The 16,441-nt window shown below is 34.4% G+C and overlaps 1 protein-coding gene across 1 annotated transcript in view; it reads right to left on the reverse strand.

Annotated features, from left to right (window-relative positions):
• Positions 1 to 721: 721 nt before the first annotated feature.
• The window catches only part of LOC131077766 (disease resistance protein RPV1-like), a 37,387-nt gene continuing 21,667 nt past the window's right edge, over positions 722 to 16,441 (reverse strand). The window contains exons 3-4 of the mRNA XM_058015317.2: positions 1,857 to 2,639; positions 722 to 1,585 (exon numbers count right to left, since the gene is read on the reverse strand). Of these exons, the coding sequence (XP_057871300.2) occupies positions 722 to 1,585; positions 1,857 to 2,639 (1,647 nt within the window). The remainder of the gene's footprint in view (positions 1,586 to 1,856; positions 2,640 to 16,441) is intronic.

Consider the following 16,441-nt stretch of genomic DNA (forward strand, 5'->3'; position numbering starts at 1 on the left):
GGATCATCCTAACATTCTCAATTCATTCAGAATTCAATCTATCATCTTTGTGTGGAGATTGAATCTAGTGAATTATCTCATTCCCTTCTTCCTAATGTAATGGTGAAAAGTTCTTGAAGGATAATCAATAGTGAAACTTTCATCTCTCTTTGAGGGAAAGGGTAGTTTTCCTCTTGATCCACCACTCATCATTATCCCACCATTACACAAACTATGGAAAGTTTCTTAGTTCAACAATTGACAACTCACTTGTGTGTACTAACAATCAACAAGTAAAAGATAAAGACTAAAATGATGTCACCATGGATTGGAAGCTCATTATTGACATCTCGCAAAGACCTCTTGAATTTGTGGGGTCATCCATTTGCTCATGATCCCCCTTTTGCGAAGGTAACCTTTACAACTTAATAGTTTGACCACTTTTCTTTTATCTTTTTGACTTTAACTTAAACTTTTGAGATGTGATTGCATTCAATGTATAATATATTTTTGATATATTGATATTAAGAGGTAACAATATTCATCATAATAATTAGTATCACACAAACAATGGCTTTGAAACTAATACAACGATCAAAGTTTTTGGACACTTACATTGAAAATTTTGTAGTCATTTCTTACTTTGATGGCCATTACAGCATATCATGGGAAAGAACTAATTTATCTTATTTTTGGAGCATTAAAGAAGTATTCACGCCATTTCTGGAGTTTAGAGGTCCACCTACAAGAGATTGAAAGCGAAGTTGGGCAAAGCTCTAAATCCAGTTTTGTTTAAGAAATCAGCGGCAACCATTAACCGCTTCGCTTCCTGCACATTTCTCTCATCTGGAATTGTGCTTTCAACCACCATAGTCGTCTTTTTATTTTTACAGAAGTTCCTGAACAATTTGCACCGAGAGATCAACACAGGGACACGGCTGAAAGATAATCGTGAGGTATTATCTTCTTTTCTAATCGCTTTTCCCATATCTCTGAGAAGGCTGTGCATGATAAATGCATCATCATCGCCTATCATTATAAGCGATTTAAACACAAGATTTGTGACGGCCGTATGCGCATCCCAGTTCAATCTTTTCCAGTACCGGATGCCCCGCTTTACCTCTTTACCTGTGAAAATGCATGCGATGTCTACAAATATCCTTTTCTCCTGATAAGTAAGAGTATCATAAGTAATCTTGAACGAGTCGTAAATTTTTCGGTGACAGATGCTCTGCGGGGTATTCAACGCTTCCCTCCAGTACTCAAGAGATTCCTTTTTGTCGTGCAAAAGATCTCCCGCGGCTTCAATTGCCAGGGGAAGACCGCAACACGCCTCCACAATCCTTTCCGACTCTTTTCTATACATTTTATCTGGCTCGGGCCTCAAAAATGCATGCCAAGAGAACAAACGCAGAGCTTCCTCAAACTCCAGTCCTTCCATCTTGTAAACCACTTCTATCTGTGCCAGGTTTAGTACGTGCTTATCACGCGTTGTTACGATCATTCTGCTTCCCCGACCGCCCCAGTTTCCGCGCATCAGTAACTCCATCTGCTTGGTATCATCAATATTATCTAAAACCACCAGGGCTCGCTGCGATGCAGAAACCTGTGTAGAATAGCGGAGGAATAACAATCATAAACAGGGACTAACGAGAAGAATTAAGAACTAGAATCAACTAAATCGTAAAGTTGTGTTTAAAATCCGAGGAATAAGAATCATAATCATAACATGGAGCAAATTCTTTAACAAAGTAATAAAAAGTCACAAACATAAACACAGACAGCGGGCTACCGAGAAGAATTAGAAGCTAGAATCAAATTAAATCCCCACTTGTAAATTACAATAGTTTGGTTATTTCAAAAATTATTTGTACAACCTCTCTGATGATCTGTTCTCGAAATTGCTTGTGGGACATGTTCCGAACGTCGGAGAGAAAAGAGCAAGAATCGAAATTTTGAAAGATATGGTTGAACACGGCCTTTGCAATGGTTGTTTTGCCACAGCCGCCCATTCCCCAAATACCGACTGTGACCACATCGGTTTGGTTGTTCAGATTCAGCAAGCGTATGACCTCTTGTACCTTGTTGTTAAGCTGGACGGGATGCTTTGCAACGTTGTGTATGGGGATTTTATCAAATGTGTTGGTAACATCACAGACTATGCGTTTCACCAGGTCTCCTTCAAAGCAGGATCTGGAGTCGAACGTCCACCCTGGAAGACTGGAAACTTGATGCAACGCCCGTTTCCACTCCTCCACGGTTTCTGACGGATATCTGCCTTTAGAATAGTGTTTCCGCAATGCTTCGCCATGTCTACTTCCCTGGCTTTCACTCTCTGCAATTCGAACCTGGAATGGCTGGACGTCATAAAAGAGGGGAATTATGAGTGCTTTTGATTTCAACATATACGTGACCTCCTGCAGACACCACGATGACCCAGCATAACTTCTGCTAAAGATGGGGATATTGATATCGCTGTTTTCGATTACCTCATTGATATCATCTCGCTTCAGCTTATTATTGTGAACACGCATTCCAATAGCATTTAAGGATTCGAAAATATGGTCTACTAAATTTTTTCTCACATCCTCCCCTCTGAAACTCAGTAAAACATGATATTTTTTGTTCAGCAAAGGGATTCTTGATGTTGGCGGCTTGTACTGAGAAAAAGAATCCATGTAGGTGATCAAGAAATGTAATATTTGTCCAGAGCAAAGGCTGAACTAAAAGCCCCTACATTAAACGCAGACAGGTAACTTCAAACATAGTTTCAATGGCGTCTCTATCTTTTAAAAAACTGTTCGAGAAGATAAGGGAGGATATTATATATATTATAATCTTCACAATATTTGGCGGTATGTTTGGTGTCTTTGGGAAAAGTACTAATTAAAGATTTGATTTAAGTAAATGACAAGGCCATCAGAAACAGCCATGCTTTCTCGGGGAAATTGGCAGGAAGCTTCTTACGATTGGGGACAGATTAATTAAATTTGAATAGACCATCCAATGAATGGGACAGATAATGGAATCGGGGATATTGGTAGGAAGCTTCTTACGATGGGAGACAGATTAATTAAATTTGAACAGACCATCCAACGAATGGGACAGATAATGGAATCGTAAGCCGGTATCTGCCATTCCCTATTGAGGAGATGCAGACAGGAAAAGGGATTGGATTGGGTTTTACTTATATTATGAAATATAAAAGTTAAACTTTAACCATTTTAATATAGTTTATTTTTTTACAATATTTCATTTCTAATACAATTTTAATGTTATAAATTTAAATTATTTAATAACTTAATTATATTTATGTTTAATTTATATTAATATTTTATTTGTATTTTCTTTTTCATTTTTCTTTTTCTATTTTTCTTCTTCAATCTATTTCTTTATGTATATCTTATTGTCTCTCCAGCTCTCTCTATCACTATATCTCTTACTCTCTATATATCAATTCTCCCTCCCCCCCTCTCTCTTTCTCTCTCTCCTTTGTGTTCTCTATATCCATCTCCATCTACATAAATCTATTTTCCTCTCTAATTATTGGTAGGAACTTGACTCATTGCATCCCTTATTAAGTAAATATAATCAATTAAGAATAAATCACTTTAGATTGATTAATTATAGTTGAGATTCATCAATTTGATAATTACAACAATTAATATAGGAATATATAAAAAAAATGATATTTATCTTTATAATTGATAAATATGCATCGAATGTAAATATTTTAGAAATTGAGTGACGCATGTTAAAAAATGTCATCTTTGTATTAATGCAATGCCTTGGACCCTATGTTGGATGCCTTGTTTGGGATTAAGAATTTAAGTATAGGTTAAGTTTGTAGTCACATATTCATCCTCTTAATATGTCTTCTACAAGAGATTTTTGATAATACCAAAAACTTATGATACTCATACAAAATGTCTATGTAAAAAGCTTATAATTACATATAATCCCCTTGATTATACAAAAAAGGAGTGATATGAGAAGGTAATTTTGGACTCTAACCACCTCTATGAGTGAAAGACGTGTTTGTCATGTTATCTGCATGAGACAAGTGTAATATTGGTGTCATATGCACATGAGATGTGTGTCTTAAAAAGCGAGTACACGTGTCTCAACGACATGAGTTGAGACAAAGCAATAAAAGTGCCTAAGTGTAGACTTAAATAGTGTGAATTAATGGCTTCGACTAGAAAAATTTAAAAGAAAAATAATGTTACAATGTCTCTATTTATGTGCAATGCATGATTGATGTATACTCATTTATGTATATCAATTTCTAAAAGGCCTAATATATTTTGGTCAAGGTTGTGCTAATAATTTTGTCGATAGTTTTTGTGCCCATATTTTATCCTCTGTGAGTGTAGAAACATGTCCATGAAATATCATTGCTAACTTTTTAGGAGCAATTGGATGATTCTATTATATTTTTCATGCTATCTTTTAAGGAGCAATTGGATGATTCTATCATATTTATTTCACATTAGATAGTAAACATTGACATTTTGGTTTTTCGTATTCATGTATTATTTCCCCACCATAGTTCTTTTAACTATGATTGCTATTATTTTGGGAGGTGATATGTCTATAATTTAATTAGCGGTTATGCTATAATTGTTGTTATTTGATATTTTAGATGTAAAGGGAGTGTTGCTACTATTTTATGTTACCAATCTTCCATTGGTTTCATAATTCTTTATTTCTTTATTGATTATGGTTTGACATGATCTTATAGAAGTTTTTAGGTCCTCCTTATATGAAAAAAGCTAATCAACTAATAAAAAACCAAAAATTAATGAACCTCTTTTACAATCTATGGAGTCTAGTCAATGTCAATATTAATATTGATATGAATCAAACCACTTATCCATACAAAATAAAAATACTCCGAATTTTAAACAAGATATTTGAAAAAAAACAAAAATCACAAAAAAGTATATTTATATATATTTTTTTGAAAATCTGTACCATACTATCTAGGAGGCGATTTTTTTTTTTTTGATGCCCCAAAATTGCCTTTCACCAAAATTGGTTGAATTTTCCTAAATTCATGGAAACGGCCTCTCGGACTCAATGGCGAGGTCAAATTTGGTGTAGAATGCTCCCTAATTGTGCTTCCCCCTAGATCTAAAAAATTAAACATACCAAGATCTATCCAAAAAGACTAGTTAATGAAGCCCCAATGACTCTGATATCATGTAATAATTTTCAAAAATAACCAAGATCTAGAACTCAACGAATATCACAAACAAGAGAGACAAAATATTGATAAGAACAAACTATATTGTCATCAAGATGCAAAACTAGATCAATTGGATAAACCATACAATGAAGATGAGCCTACTTGTAAAGGCGAGGCCATATGAATATGTGAGCACATGATCATTGTAATACCCTAAAAGTGGTCATCTAAAACATGGGCCCCTAATCTCGACAACATCACCAAGGTCTTAACCAAAGGCAATTAAATCAATCTAGAGCACATTATTAATTCTTCAATCATCAAATATCACATGGCAAATCAATTACTCAATATTAATTAAATATTTATTGAATTAATTGAATCATCCCAAGAATATCATTTTGATCAATAATCATATTTAATTTATTAAATATCCTTGCATATTTAATTAATTAATAAATTTGCCATTTAATCATGCAAAAAAAAGGAATTAATTTATTACAAAAGAAGAATTAATTACAAAGCAAGAGTTGAATTGAAAATAAAATAAAATAATTGAATTAAAAGAGAAATCAAACTTGAGATATTATTTCTTTTTTCTAAATTTAGAACTTGAAATTAGAAAAGCAATTAAGTTGAATTATTGATTATTCTCTAAAATTGGAACTCAAAGCTTTTCAGAAAAAGAAGTTCAGTTGCATTGAAAAGACTCTTTTCTTGAATAAATAAAAGAGTTATCTATTTTTATCACAAAAGCATGAAATTAATTTAATATTATTTCCAATGCAACTTGAACTTCTTATCTGAATGCATTTCAATTAAACTATAATTGGAATCTATCTCAAGGTTAACTGAACCTGATTTCTCAATTATTTTCAATTAACCATAGAATGAGATTTTTCATTATCTCTCTTGAGAATTCTCTATAAATTTAGCCTTCAGCTCTCATTCAATTTACCCCAGAGATTTTTGAGAACACGCTTGGAGATTATTATTACACTGATTTTTGCTCTGGAGTCATTGAATACATTGTGCTTTTTTAGATTATTTGCATCCATTATTGCTTGCATCCATATTTCTTGAATTCATTATTGCTTGAATTATTCATCCATCTTGCATCCATTTAGCTTAATATTATTCTCATATAGATTAAATCCTTCGTCTTGGTGTAGTCTAGTCACTGGTATTGCTTATAAAAATCTAAGAGCAATCTTATACTCGCATCTTTTAGAAAGCAATTAGTTGATTTGTTATGGTTTATTATTTATTGATTATTGATTTACTTGTTGGTATTTTGGTATGGTTTTGTCATTGACGTCAACACCTACTAAAACACTAGCACTTTGGAGATCCAGCAGCATTCACCGGCAAGCAAGTAACTATTGCACAGTTACTGGTATATGGTTCACCAGCAGGATATAATGATCACCGACACTCGGAATTATGTGGAAAACACTTGGTAATGTCGAAGACATCGTTTGGACATCTTGTCCTGGAGTTTTGTTCATTGGTATATTCATATTTGCATATTTGCTTTTACCAGCAAATAGGTCCAGGGTTACCTAGGGTTACACCGGTAGGTTTATCTTTTCCAGATTAGCATGACACGCTAAGGAAATGATTAATTATTGTTGTAAATGAATTAAGCCAACATGTTCAATCGGTTATTGCATCGGATATTATATTGTTTGTAAAATGTTTTATTGTAATATCTTGTAGAACCGACCTACTAAAATTGGTCTTAAGCTATGGTATAAATGTAAGATCTTATTTGTAAGATCGAATGTGGAATGCGAAAAAGAATTGTGTGAAGGTATATGCGAGATTAAGCAGAGCTATACACAAAGACATCATTTGAAGGTGAAGCTAAGTTTTTGTGAAAGCATATCAGCATTACATCGGTACTGAATCCAGCATATGAAGATGTTGTTTTGTGTTGTACATTCTTATTGGATTTAACCATCCAATTGTAATCAGTGTGACTCCCATTTTGTGATTGAGCAGTGAGCTCTAGGCTGTTGGCCTTTCTGCATGTGCAGACCCCATTTATGTACACTTACTATCTGTAGTAGTATCATCTGATTGTGGGTAAGGTTTCCCATCATGGTTTTTCCCCTTACAGGGTTTCCATGTACAGATATTGGTGTCATGTGTTGTTGATGACTTTCTGTTTATGTTTAATGCATTAATCTTTACTGGTATAGCTATTAACTATTAACACTGTCTATCGACATACTTAACTGGTTTACTGGCATTAAGCATTAAGTTGGTTAAGTTGTTTTTGGTTTGTTATTAGTTGATAATTGATTCACCCCTATCTCAGTTGTCTCCGGGACCTAACAATTGGTATTAGAGCTTAGTCCTCTTTTGTAGAAGTTTAACAACTTGAGGAGATCCAATGTCTACTATTTGTTTCAGGAAGGACAGTCCTAAACTTGATGGAACCAACTATGGCATATCGAAGATCAGAATGGAGACACATGTAAATTGCATTGGCAAAGACATTTGGGAAGTTACAAAGAAAGGTTACACTATTGCTGTACCTGGTCATCCCAGTCCAACTACCTTGGCTAAAGATGAGGAAAATGATTGCAAAGCAAGAGAAGCACTTTTGAGTGCATTATCAGATCAACAAATCATGGGATTATCAGATAGGTCTACTGCTAAAGCTATTTGGGATCATTAGGAAACACAGAATGAAGGAGATTCCACAGTCAAAATTACAAAACTTGAAAGCTTCCAGGTCAGGTATGAACATCTGAAAGTGGAAGAAGATGAAAGGATTTCTGCTTTTATGGAAAGAGTAAATGAAATTGTTTTGGATATTAATTATTGTGGAGGAACCATAAGTGAGGATGAAATTATTTCAAAAATCTTAAGAGGATTGCCACTGGCATATAAAATGAAGGTTACTACTATAAATGAGTTAAGAACAATGCCTTATACATTAGTAACTAGGGATACATTGATTGGGAAACTTCCAGCTTTTGAAATTGAAGAATTTGGTCCTATTGCTACTATACAGATAAATTTAGCCTTTAAAGCATCAACATCATCTGCTCCATCATTTGACAAATCTGATTGGAAAGCCTTTTATGCAAGAGAGCTTGAAGAAAGCAGGAAAGAAAATGAAGAACTTGAAGAACTTGAAGCACTATTTGCAAGGAAAATGCCTAAAGGTCCAATTGGAAGTAAGTATGAAGGTAAAGCACCTTTTAAATGTTTTAACTACAATAAGATTGATCATATGGCTTCGAGATGCCCTGACAAACATGCTAGACTAAGAGAAGAAGCTAGACGAACATACAAACCTAATCCTGAATATCAGAGATACAGATTCAAGAAGAATAGAAACAAATCTTGTTACATTGCTGATGAAGGTGTGACTGATGATTTTGATGAGGATCCAACAGACAATGGATGGTTTTTTGTTGCTATAATAGAAGATTAACCGACACCTACTGTTCAACTGGTAGAACAAGCCCTAGCAACTAAAGTTGAAGTAAAGGATGAATGGATCATTGACTCAGGATGCTCACATCATATGATAGGAGACAAAAGTAAATTCTTGAGCTTTCAAGAATACAATGGAGGTTTAGTAAGATTTGGAGATGACAAAGCCTGTTCAATCAAAGGTAAGGGTACAATATCTCTTGATGGTAAGCATAACACTGACAATGTCTACTATGTTGAAGGATTAAAGTATAATGTTTTAAGTGTTGGTCAATTAGTTGAGAAAGGATTTCATTTACAATTTAAAAATGGAAAATGCAAAATCATAAATAGAACTGGTCTGGAAATTGCAATCGGTAATCAGACTAGAGGTAATATCTTTCATTTGAATAATAGTGAAAAGACATGCTTGATTGCACATATAGATGAAAGTTGGTTATGGCATAAGAGACTCTGTCATGTAAAATTTGATTACATAGTAAAGATTAGTACTACTAAGGCAGTTAGAGATCTACCTAAAATTGTCAAACCTTAGAATACAATATGTAAGGAATGTCAATTTGGAAAACAAGTTAGAGCTAGTTTCAAAAGTATTCCAGAAAAATCCAATAATGCTCTTGATTTGATTCACACTGGTTTATGTGGTCCAGCTAGAACTAAAAGCTTACAAGGTGATAGATATTTCATGCTAATCATTGATGACTATTCTAGAATGTGTTGGGTTACTTTTCTCAGAGAAAAATCAGAAGCACTTGGAAAGTTCAAACTATTCAAAGCAATGGTTGAAAATGAAACCGGTAAGAAAATCAAATGTTTAAGATCAGATCAAGGAGGATAATTCACATCTAAGGACTTTAATACATTTTGTGAAGTGAATGAAATTAGAAGACAGCTATCAGCACCTCGGACACCACAGCAGAATGGAGTTGTTGAAAGGAAAAACATAACTATCTTGGATTCAACAAGAAGTATGTTATTAGAAGCAAATTTACCACATGTATGGAGAGAAGCAGTCAGCACAATGGTCTATACATTCAACAAAGTTCACTTCAAAGGTGAAATCGGTAAGAACCCTCATGAACTATGGTTTGGTAATACTCCTACTTAAATATTTCAAAATTTTTGGAAGTAAATGTTATATTAGAAGAGATGAGTACATTGGCAAATTTGATCCTAGAAGTGATGAAGAAATATTTCTTGGTTATTCATATAAGAGCAAGGCATATAGATGTTTTAACAAGAGATTGCAGAAAATTGTTGAGAGTACAAATGTAAAAATTGATGAACAATTCAGAGGAACTTCAAGTTATATAGACTCTGAACCGGCAATAGAAACTGTGACAAATGAACCTACACCAAATCCACCGGTACAAGATGAAGATCCAGTTACCTCGGTACCATCTGAGGATTCCACAATAATTGAAGAACAACTGCAAACAAAGACACCCTGGTATGTAAGATTGAATCATTTTGAAGATCAGATATTTGAAAATAAATTTAAAGGAGTTATGACAAGAGGAAGATTGGCAAATGAAGAGGTATGTCTTATTTCTCAAATGGAACCATCATCTATTAATGATGCATGTGAAGATAAATTTTGGATTAAAGCTATGGAAGAAGAATTAGAACAAATTGAGAAAAATAACACTTGGACATTAGTTCCCCGGCCTAAAGATAAAAATGTAATTGGAACCAAATGGGTATTCAGAAACAAACTTAATGAAGATGGTATGGTTGTTGGAAATAAAGCAAGACTAGTATGTAAGGGATATTCTCATAAAGAAAGAGTTGATTACAATGAAACCTTTGCACTAGTAGCTAGAATTGAGGCAGTCAGATTATTCTTGGCTTTTACAGTACACAAGAACTAAAAAGTTTATTAAATGGATATTAAATGTGCATTTTTGAATGGAGATCTTGAAGAGGAAGTATACATTGAACAATGTGATGGATTTTCTTTGACATATGACAATGATATGGTTTGCAGGTTAAGGAAAGCTCTATATGGACTGAAACAAGCACCAAGAGCTTCGTATGCAAGATTGGATAAGTATCTTTTAAAGATTGGTTTTACTAAAGGAAATGCAAACAACAATTTATATTACAAAATAACTAATGATGACATCTTGATTATAGAAGTATTCATTGATGATATAATCTTTGGAGGAGAAGATGGTTTATGTAAGGAATTTTCTACTAAAATGTAGCAAGAATTTGAAATGTCTATGATTGGAGAAATAAAATTCTTTTTAGGATTGCAGATTTCACAAACTCACAAAGGTATATTCTTGAGTCAATCCAAATACTTAAAAGAGTTACTAAATAAATTTGGGATGGAGAACTCTAAACCGGTAAGCACACCTATGACTACGAATGACAAATTATCTCAAAGGGATGAATCTACACCCGTTAATCCAACTAGATACAAATCTATGATAGGAGGTTTACTGTATTTAACACAAACCAGACTTGATATTATGAATGCAGTATGTATTGTTTCTAGATTTCAAAGTAATCCTAAAGAAAATCATGAATTAGCAGTAAAAAGGATTTTTCGGTACTTATAAGGCACTATAAATCTTGGATTATGGTATCCTAGAGATGAAAACTTTGAATTATATGCATACACAGATGCAAATTGGGTAGGAGATGTGGGTGATAGAAAAAGCACCACCGGAAGAGCATTCTTTCTTAGAAAGAGATCAGTTTCTTGGTTGAATAAGAAACAAAGTTGTACATCTTTATCAACAGCAGAATCAGAATATGTTGCAGCAGCACCTAACTGTACATAGGTACTATGGCTTAAGCAAATTGTTGAAAGACATAAAGGTAAAATGCAAGGAACCTATTACCATATATTGTGATAACACTATAGCAATTGATATATCTAAGAATCCAGTACTACATTCTAAAACAAAACATGTTTCTATCAAATTGAATTTTTTAAAGGAAAAAGTTGAAATAAAGGAGATAAAACTTGTTTATGTGAACACTAAAGAACAACTTGCAAATATTTTCACAAAACCTTTGCCTAAGGAGACTTTTGAATATCTCAGAGATCAGCTTGGAGTCATACCACCACCGGTAGAGACTTACACAATTAATGATTGTCATCAACCGGCAGAATTAAAAGACAAAAATTTTACTCCAGTCTTTGATGAGGAAGCTACTTCTCAGGGGGAGTAGTTGGTATTTTGTATATGAACTTGGTATTATTGTAAGTTTGGCAATTGATGTCAAAGGGAGAGAGATATCTGTGGAAAAACACATTATCTTTTGGAGAGATTGGTATGGAAACTTTGGGTAACGCATGTTACTACTAGGGGGAGAGATTGTTGTTTGGGAGAGACTATTATTCTCTATATTCTGGTTATGATCTTTTTAGAGATTTTTGGTATTTGGCATTTCTGTTTTGGCACTTTGATAATTTTTCCATCTTGTGTTGCCATCAATGCCAAAGGGGGAGATTGTTTGTATTTTGGTATGGTTTTGTCATTGATGTCAACACCTACTAAAACACTAGCACTTTGGAGATCCAGCAGCATTCACCGGCAAGCAAGTAACTATTGCACAGTTACTGGTATATGGTTCACCGACAAGATATAATGATCACCGACACTTGGAATTATGTGGAAAACACTTGGTAATGTTGAAGAAATCATTTGGACATCTTGTCCTAGAGTTTTGTTCATTGGTATATTCATATTTGCATATTTGCTTTTACCGGCAAATAGGTCCAGGGTTACCTAGGGTTACACTGGCAGGTTTATCTTTTCCAGATGAACATGGCATGCTAAGGAAATGATTAATTATTGTTGTAAATGCATTAAGCCGACATGTTTAATCGGTTATTGCATTGATTATTATATTGTTTGTAAAATGTTTTATTGTAATATCTTGTAGAGCCCACCTACTAAAATTGGTCTTAGGTTATGGTATAAATGTAAGATCTTATTTGTAAGATCGAATGTGGAATGCGAAAAAGAATTGTGTGAAGATATATGCAAAATTAAGTAGAGATATACACAAAGACATCATTTGAAGGTGAAGCTAGGTTTTTGTGAAAGCATATCAGCATTACACCGATACTGAATCCAACATATGAAGATGCTATTTTGTGTAGTACATTCTTATTGGATTTAACCATTCAACTGTAGTAAGTGTGACTCCCATTTTGTGATTGAGCAGTGAGCTCTAGGCTGTTGGCCTTTGTGCATGTGCAGACCCCATTTATGTACACTTACTATTTGCAGTAGTATCATTTGATTGTGGGTAAGGTTTCCCACCGTGGTTTTTCCCCTTATAGGGTTTCCACATACAAATATTGGTGTCATATGTTGTTGATGACTTTGTGTTTATGTTTCATGCATTAATATTTACCAGTATAGCTATTAAGTGTTAACACTGTCTATTGGCATACTTAATTGGTTTACCAATATTAAGCATTAAGTTGGTTAAGTTGTTTTTGGTTTGAAATTAGTTGACAACTGATTCATCCCCCCCTTCTAAGTTGTCTCGGGGACCTAACATTACTAGCCATACATGTAATGACTTAATTGAAGTGTTGTGCTTGTAGCTACGGACCCTTTTTCACACACACATCTCTGGCGCCCACCGTGGGACAGAAGACTACATTTTTCGGCCTCCAAAAACTGACTTCTACTTTTTTTTTTTCCGATTTTTGACTCTTTGGATTTTCGTCCGTACAACCTCTGTGTCATCTCGTACGATATTTTTCACAGGTAAAAATGACAAACTGCAGGTGTTGTACGAACATGAAATTTGTATCGTATGAGAAGAAATCTTGTATCTTACAATCTGGTAAACTCTATCGTATGGCTCTGTATTTTTCTTGTTAAAAAGACAAAAAAAAAAATTTCATGATTTTGGTTTTCTATTCAAATTGATTATTTTGACGACTGACCTTGGTTGTTTATTTGTCTATCTTAGAATTTTTCACAACCTGATCAATTTTTGCAGAACGTTTGTCGAAGAATATTCTTTTCGAACAAAGACAATATGACTACTGATTCGTTGTCTTTGCAGGTTGCCTGAGGAGAATCAACTAAACATCGTGTATTCATTAAATTCATTTTTAGGAACCTAACTTACTATCTGGTTAAAGAACAAATCTGTATTTTGTGTTTTTATAAAATTCTGAGAGGTAGGAGAGTATGCTCTTGTCTTTTTCTAGACAATCAAAAATCCAGACCCTTGAGGCTTTTTCTTTGTTTGAGATTTGCACATCTTTAGCAGGCCTGCCCTCCTGAGGAGTTGAAAAATGCTTAAAGCCGTTACGGCTAGTGTGAGGGGAATGACCTAAGTCGGAACGGCTAAACGCCAAGTACTCCAACCCACTATAAAATAAATGTGATTTTATGAAAATTAAGTCAACGACAGTGCTCGGGAATAGCTCTCCTTCATACCTTCAGGTATATTAAACTGTGGTTTTCAACGCTGGGAGACCTCTTAATTGAGTTTATACCTCAACGCACTGAACGGATCCCTTACTAGTATCAAATTAAAATTAGAAGCTACATGGTTCACCTCCGAAAGGGGGGATAATCTTTATGCAAGAGAGATAGTAACTCTCCCAAGATACTTGTCATTTCGTGCCCCCATTAGCATTTGGAGTCGGATAATATGACATTGAGAATCCATTGCATGAGACCCAGTGGTCATATTCTGATTAGCTATTGGGTGTGTACCTGAGTCTACAAGCAAAGGTTTTCTTCTCTCATGAATTTTTGTAGGGTTTGCATGTTGTGATTGGAGTTACTATTCATATTATGTGTTTTTTGTGTTTTCATCCCTGAAACTGAAACTGAAATACCAAAATTGGTGAAGAAAAGAAACAACTCAGTGATCAGAAACTTTGTCCATGTTAGAACTAGTCCATCTTAAGTCAAAACTCTGTCAGAACTGGTCCATCCTAAGTCAAAAATCTATTAGAACTAGTCCATCCTAAGTCAAAACTCTATCCTAGTCAAAAATCAATCCATCTCAGAATTTGTCATACTCAGTTATCATACTTAGCTATCGAAAAACTCAAAATTTTAGTCTTTGTCCTGTGAACAGTCGTACGAATCTAATCATTTATCATCCTGCATCATATCCTACGTCGTACGAGCCTGATAAATTGTTGTCTGAGCTCAATCCTCTGTCGTACAAAACCCACTAGTCTGTCATCTGAACCTAAATCATGTGTCGTACGAAACATAACAACATGTCATTTTGGACATACCCATTTATCTTATAGTACTAGGCAGCAATTCGTACGAAATATAACTATTGTCATCCTAGAATTGTTAAATTGTCATCCGGCTCAGTAAATCCTGTCATACGAATCTCTGGTTTTGCTAGTACAGAGCAGCCAAAACTTGCCTAAAATAGTCTACAACGAACAAAATACTAGTTATCATCATCTTGACAATATACAGATCAAAGTAGTGTACCTCTGCTATTTGTATTGCACTATTTGGTTGATCATCTTTTAGCTAGTTCAATCAACTACCTATCAAACTTAAGTCACTTAGATAACGTCTTACACAAGATAGATCATTTCTGAAACCAGACCAAATCTTAGTCGCTACTCTAGAATCAACCTAGATAAATGTCTTATACAAGATAGATCTTTCCTGAAACCAAACTAAATCTCAGTTGTTTCTCTCAAACAATACATTAATCGAACAAACTAGCTCTGAAATTGATCTTGACCTCTACATCACAAATAGGCTTAGGTCACACTAATCCATAAAAATGTCTATTCAAACCAGGAGTTATTGTAAGAAAGAGGCCAAAGGCAAAGGACAAACCTTCACATATCAAGATAACCCATACTACGTGAAGGACCCACTCATTGACAAACCTTCATCATTAGGAGTACTAGTTTTTGATGAATTTGAATGTCCCACTATACATGAGACATAATACAATGACAGAAACAACCTTAGTGTTCACGAAACCGATAATGATTCCTCATCAAGTAAAGCTGAAGAAGACATAGAACCTCTAGAAAAATAAATTCGTGACTGTCAAAAGGATAAAGACTTCCGAAAAATGATGAAAGCTATCTTGGCTCAAGAAAAGGAAGAATATTCTTGAGAATTAGCAAAACAAGGTGCCAAACTCCCTACTGGATATGATGTTTAGACACTCATTACTAAAAAGGAAGAATCACCTATACTCGCAATACACAAATGATTACAAGCCTTACAGACTGAGATCATAGAGCTGAAGAATAAGGATAAGTCCCCAAAACAATATTCTCTAGAGATAATATGCCCTTTTCCATTTGACAAAAATCTATACATGCCTCCATTTCCTTCACGAGTTGAGATCCAAAAACTTGACAAATATGATGGTACCTTAGATCCCCAAAATTATGTCAGGGAATTTTATGCTACCTGTATGGAGTTCATGCATGATCAAACGTATCTCATGTGCCTTTTCCCGAGGATTTTGGGAGGACAAACCATGGAATGGTTCTCAAGTCTACGTAAAGGAATAAAAACATTTGAAGAACTAATCCAACTATTCTTACAATAATACTCATACAACATTCGACATCCTGTGACTATGATTGAGCTTTGCAATACTAAATAGAAAACAGGGGAGTGTTTCCTTACTTTCCTCCAATGTTGGAGAAAGATGTTCTCTAGGTATTCACGACCTATCCCAGATTATGAGAAAATGGATATATTTTTCAACAACTTGGTCCCAAAATTGAAATATAGCATCCAAATGCAAGTACACCAGTCATTTAACAAAATGGTAGATAATGCCATTCGAATGGAAGATGTGCTCATAAAGAAGGGG

Source organism: Cryptomeria japonica, chromosome 3 (assembly GCF_030272615.1).
Source record: "Cryptomeria japonica chromosome 3, Sugi_1.0, whole genome shotgun sequence".
NCBI classification, from domain to species: domain Eukaryota; kingdom Viridiplantae; phylum Streptophyta; class Pinopsida; order Cupressales; family Cupressaceae; genus Cryptomeria; species Cryptomeria japonica.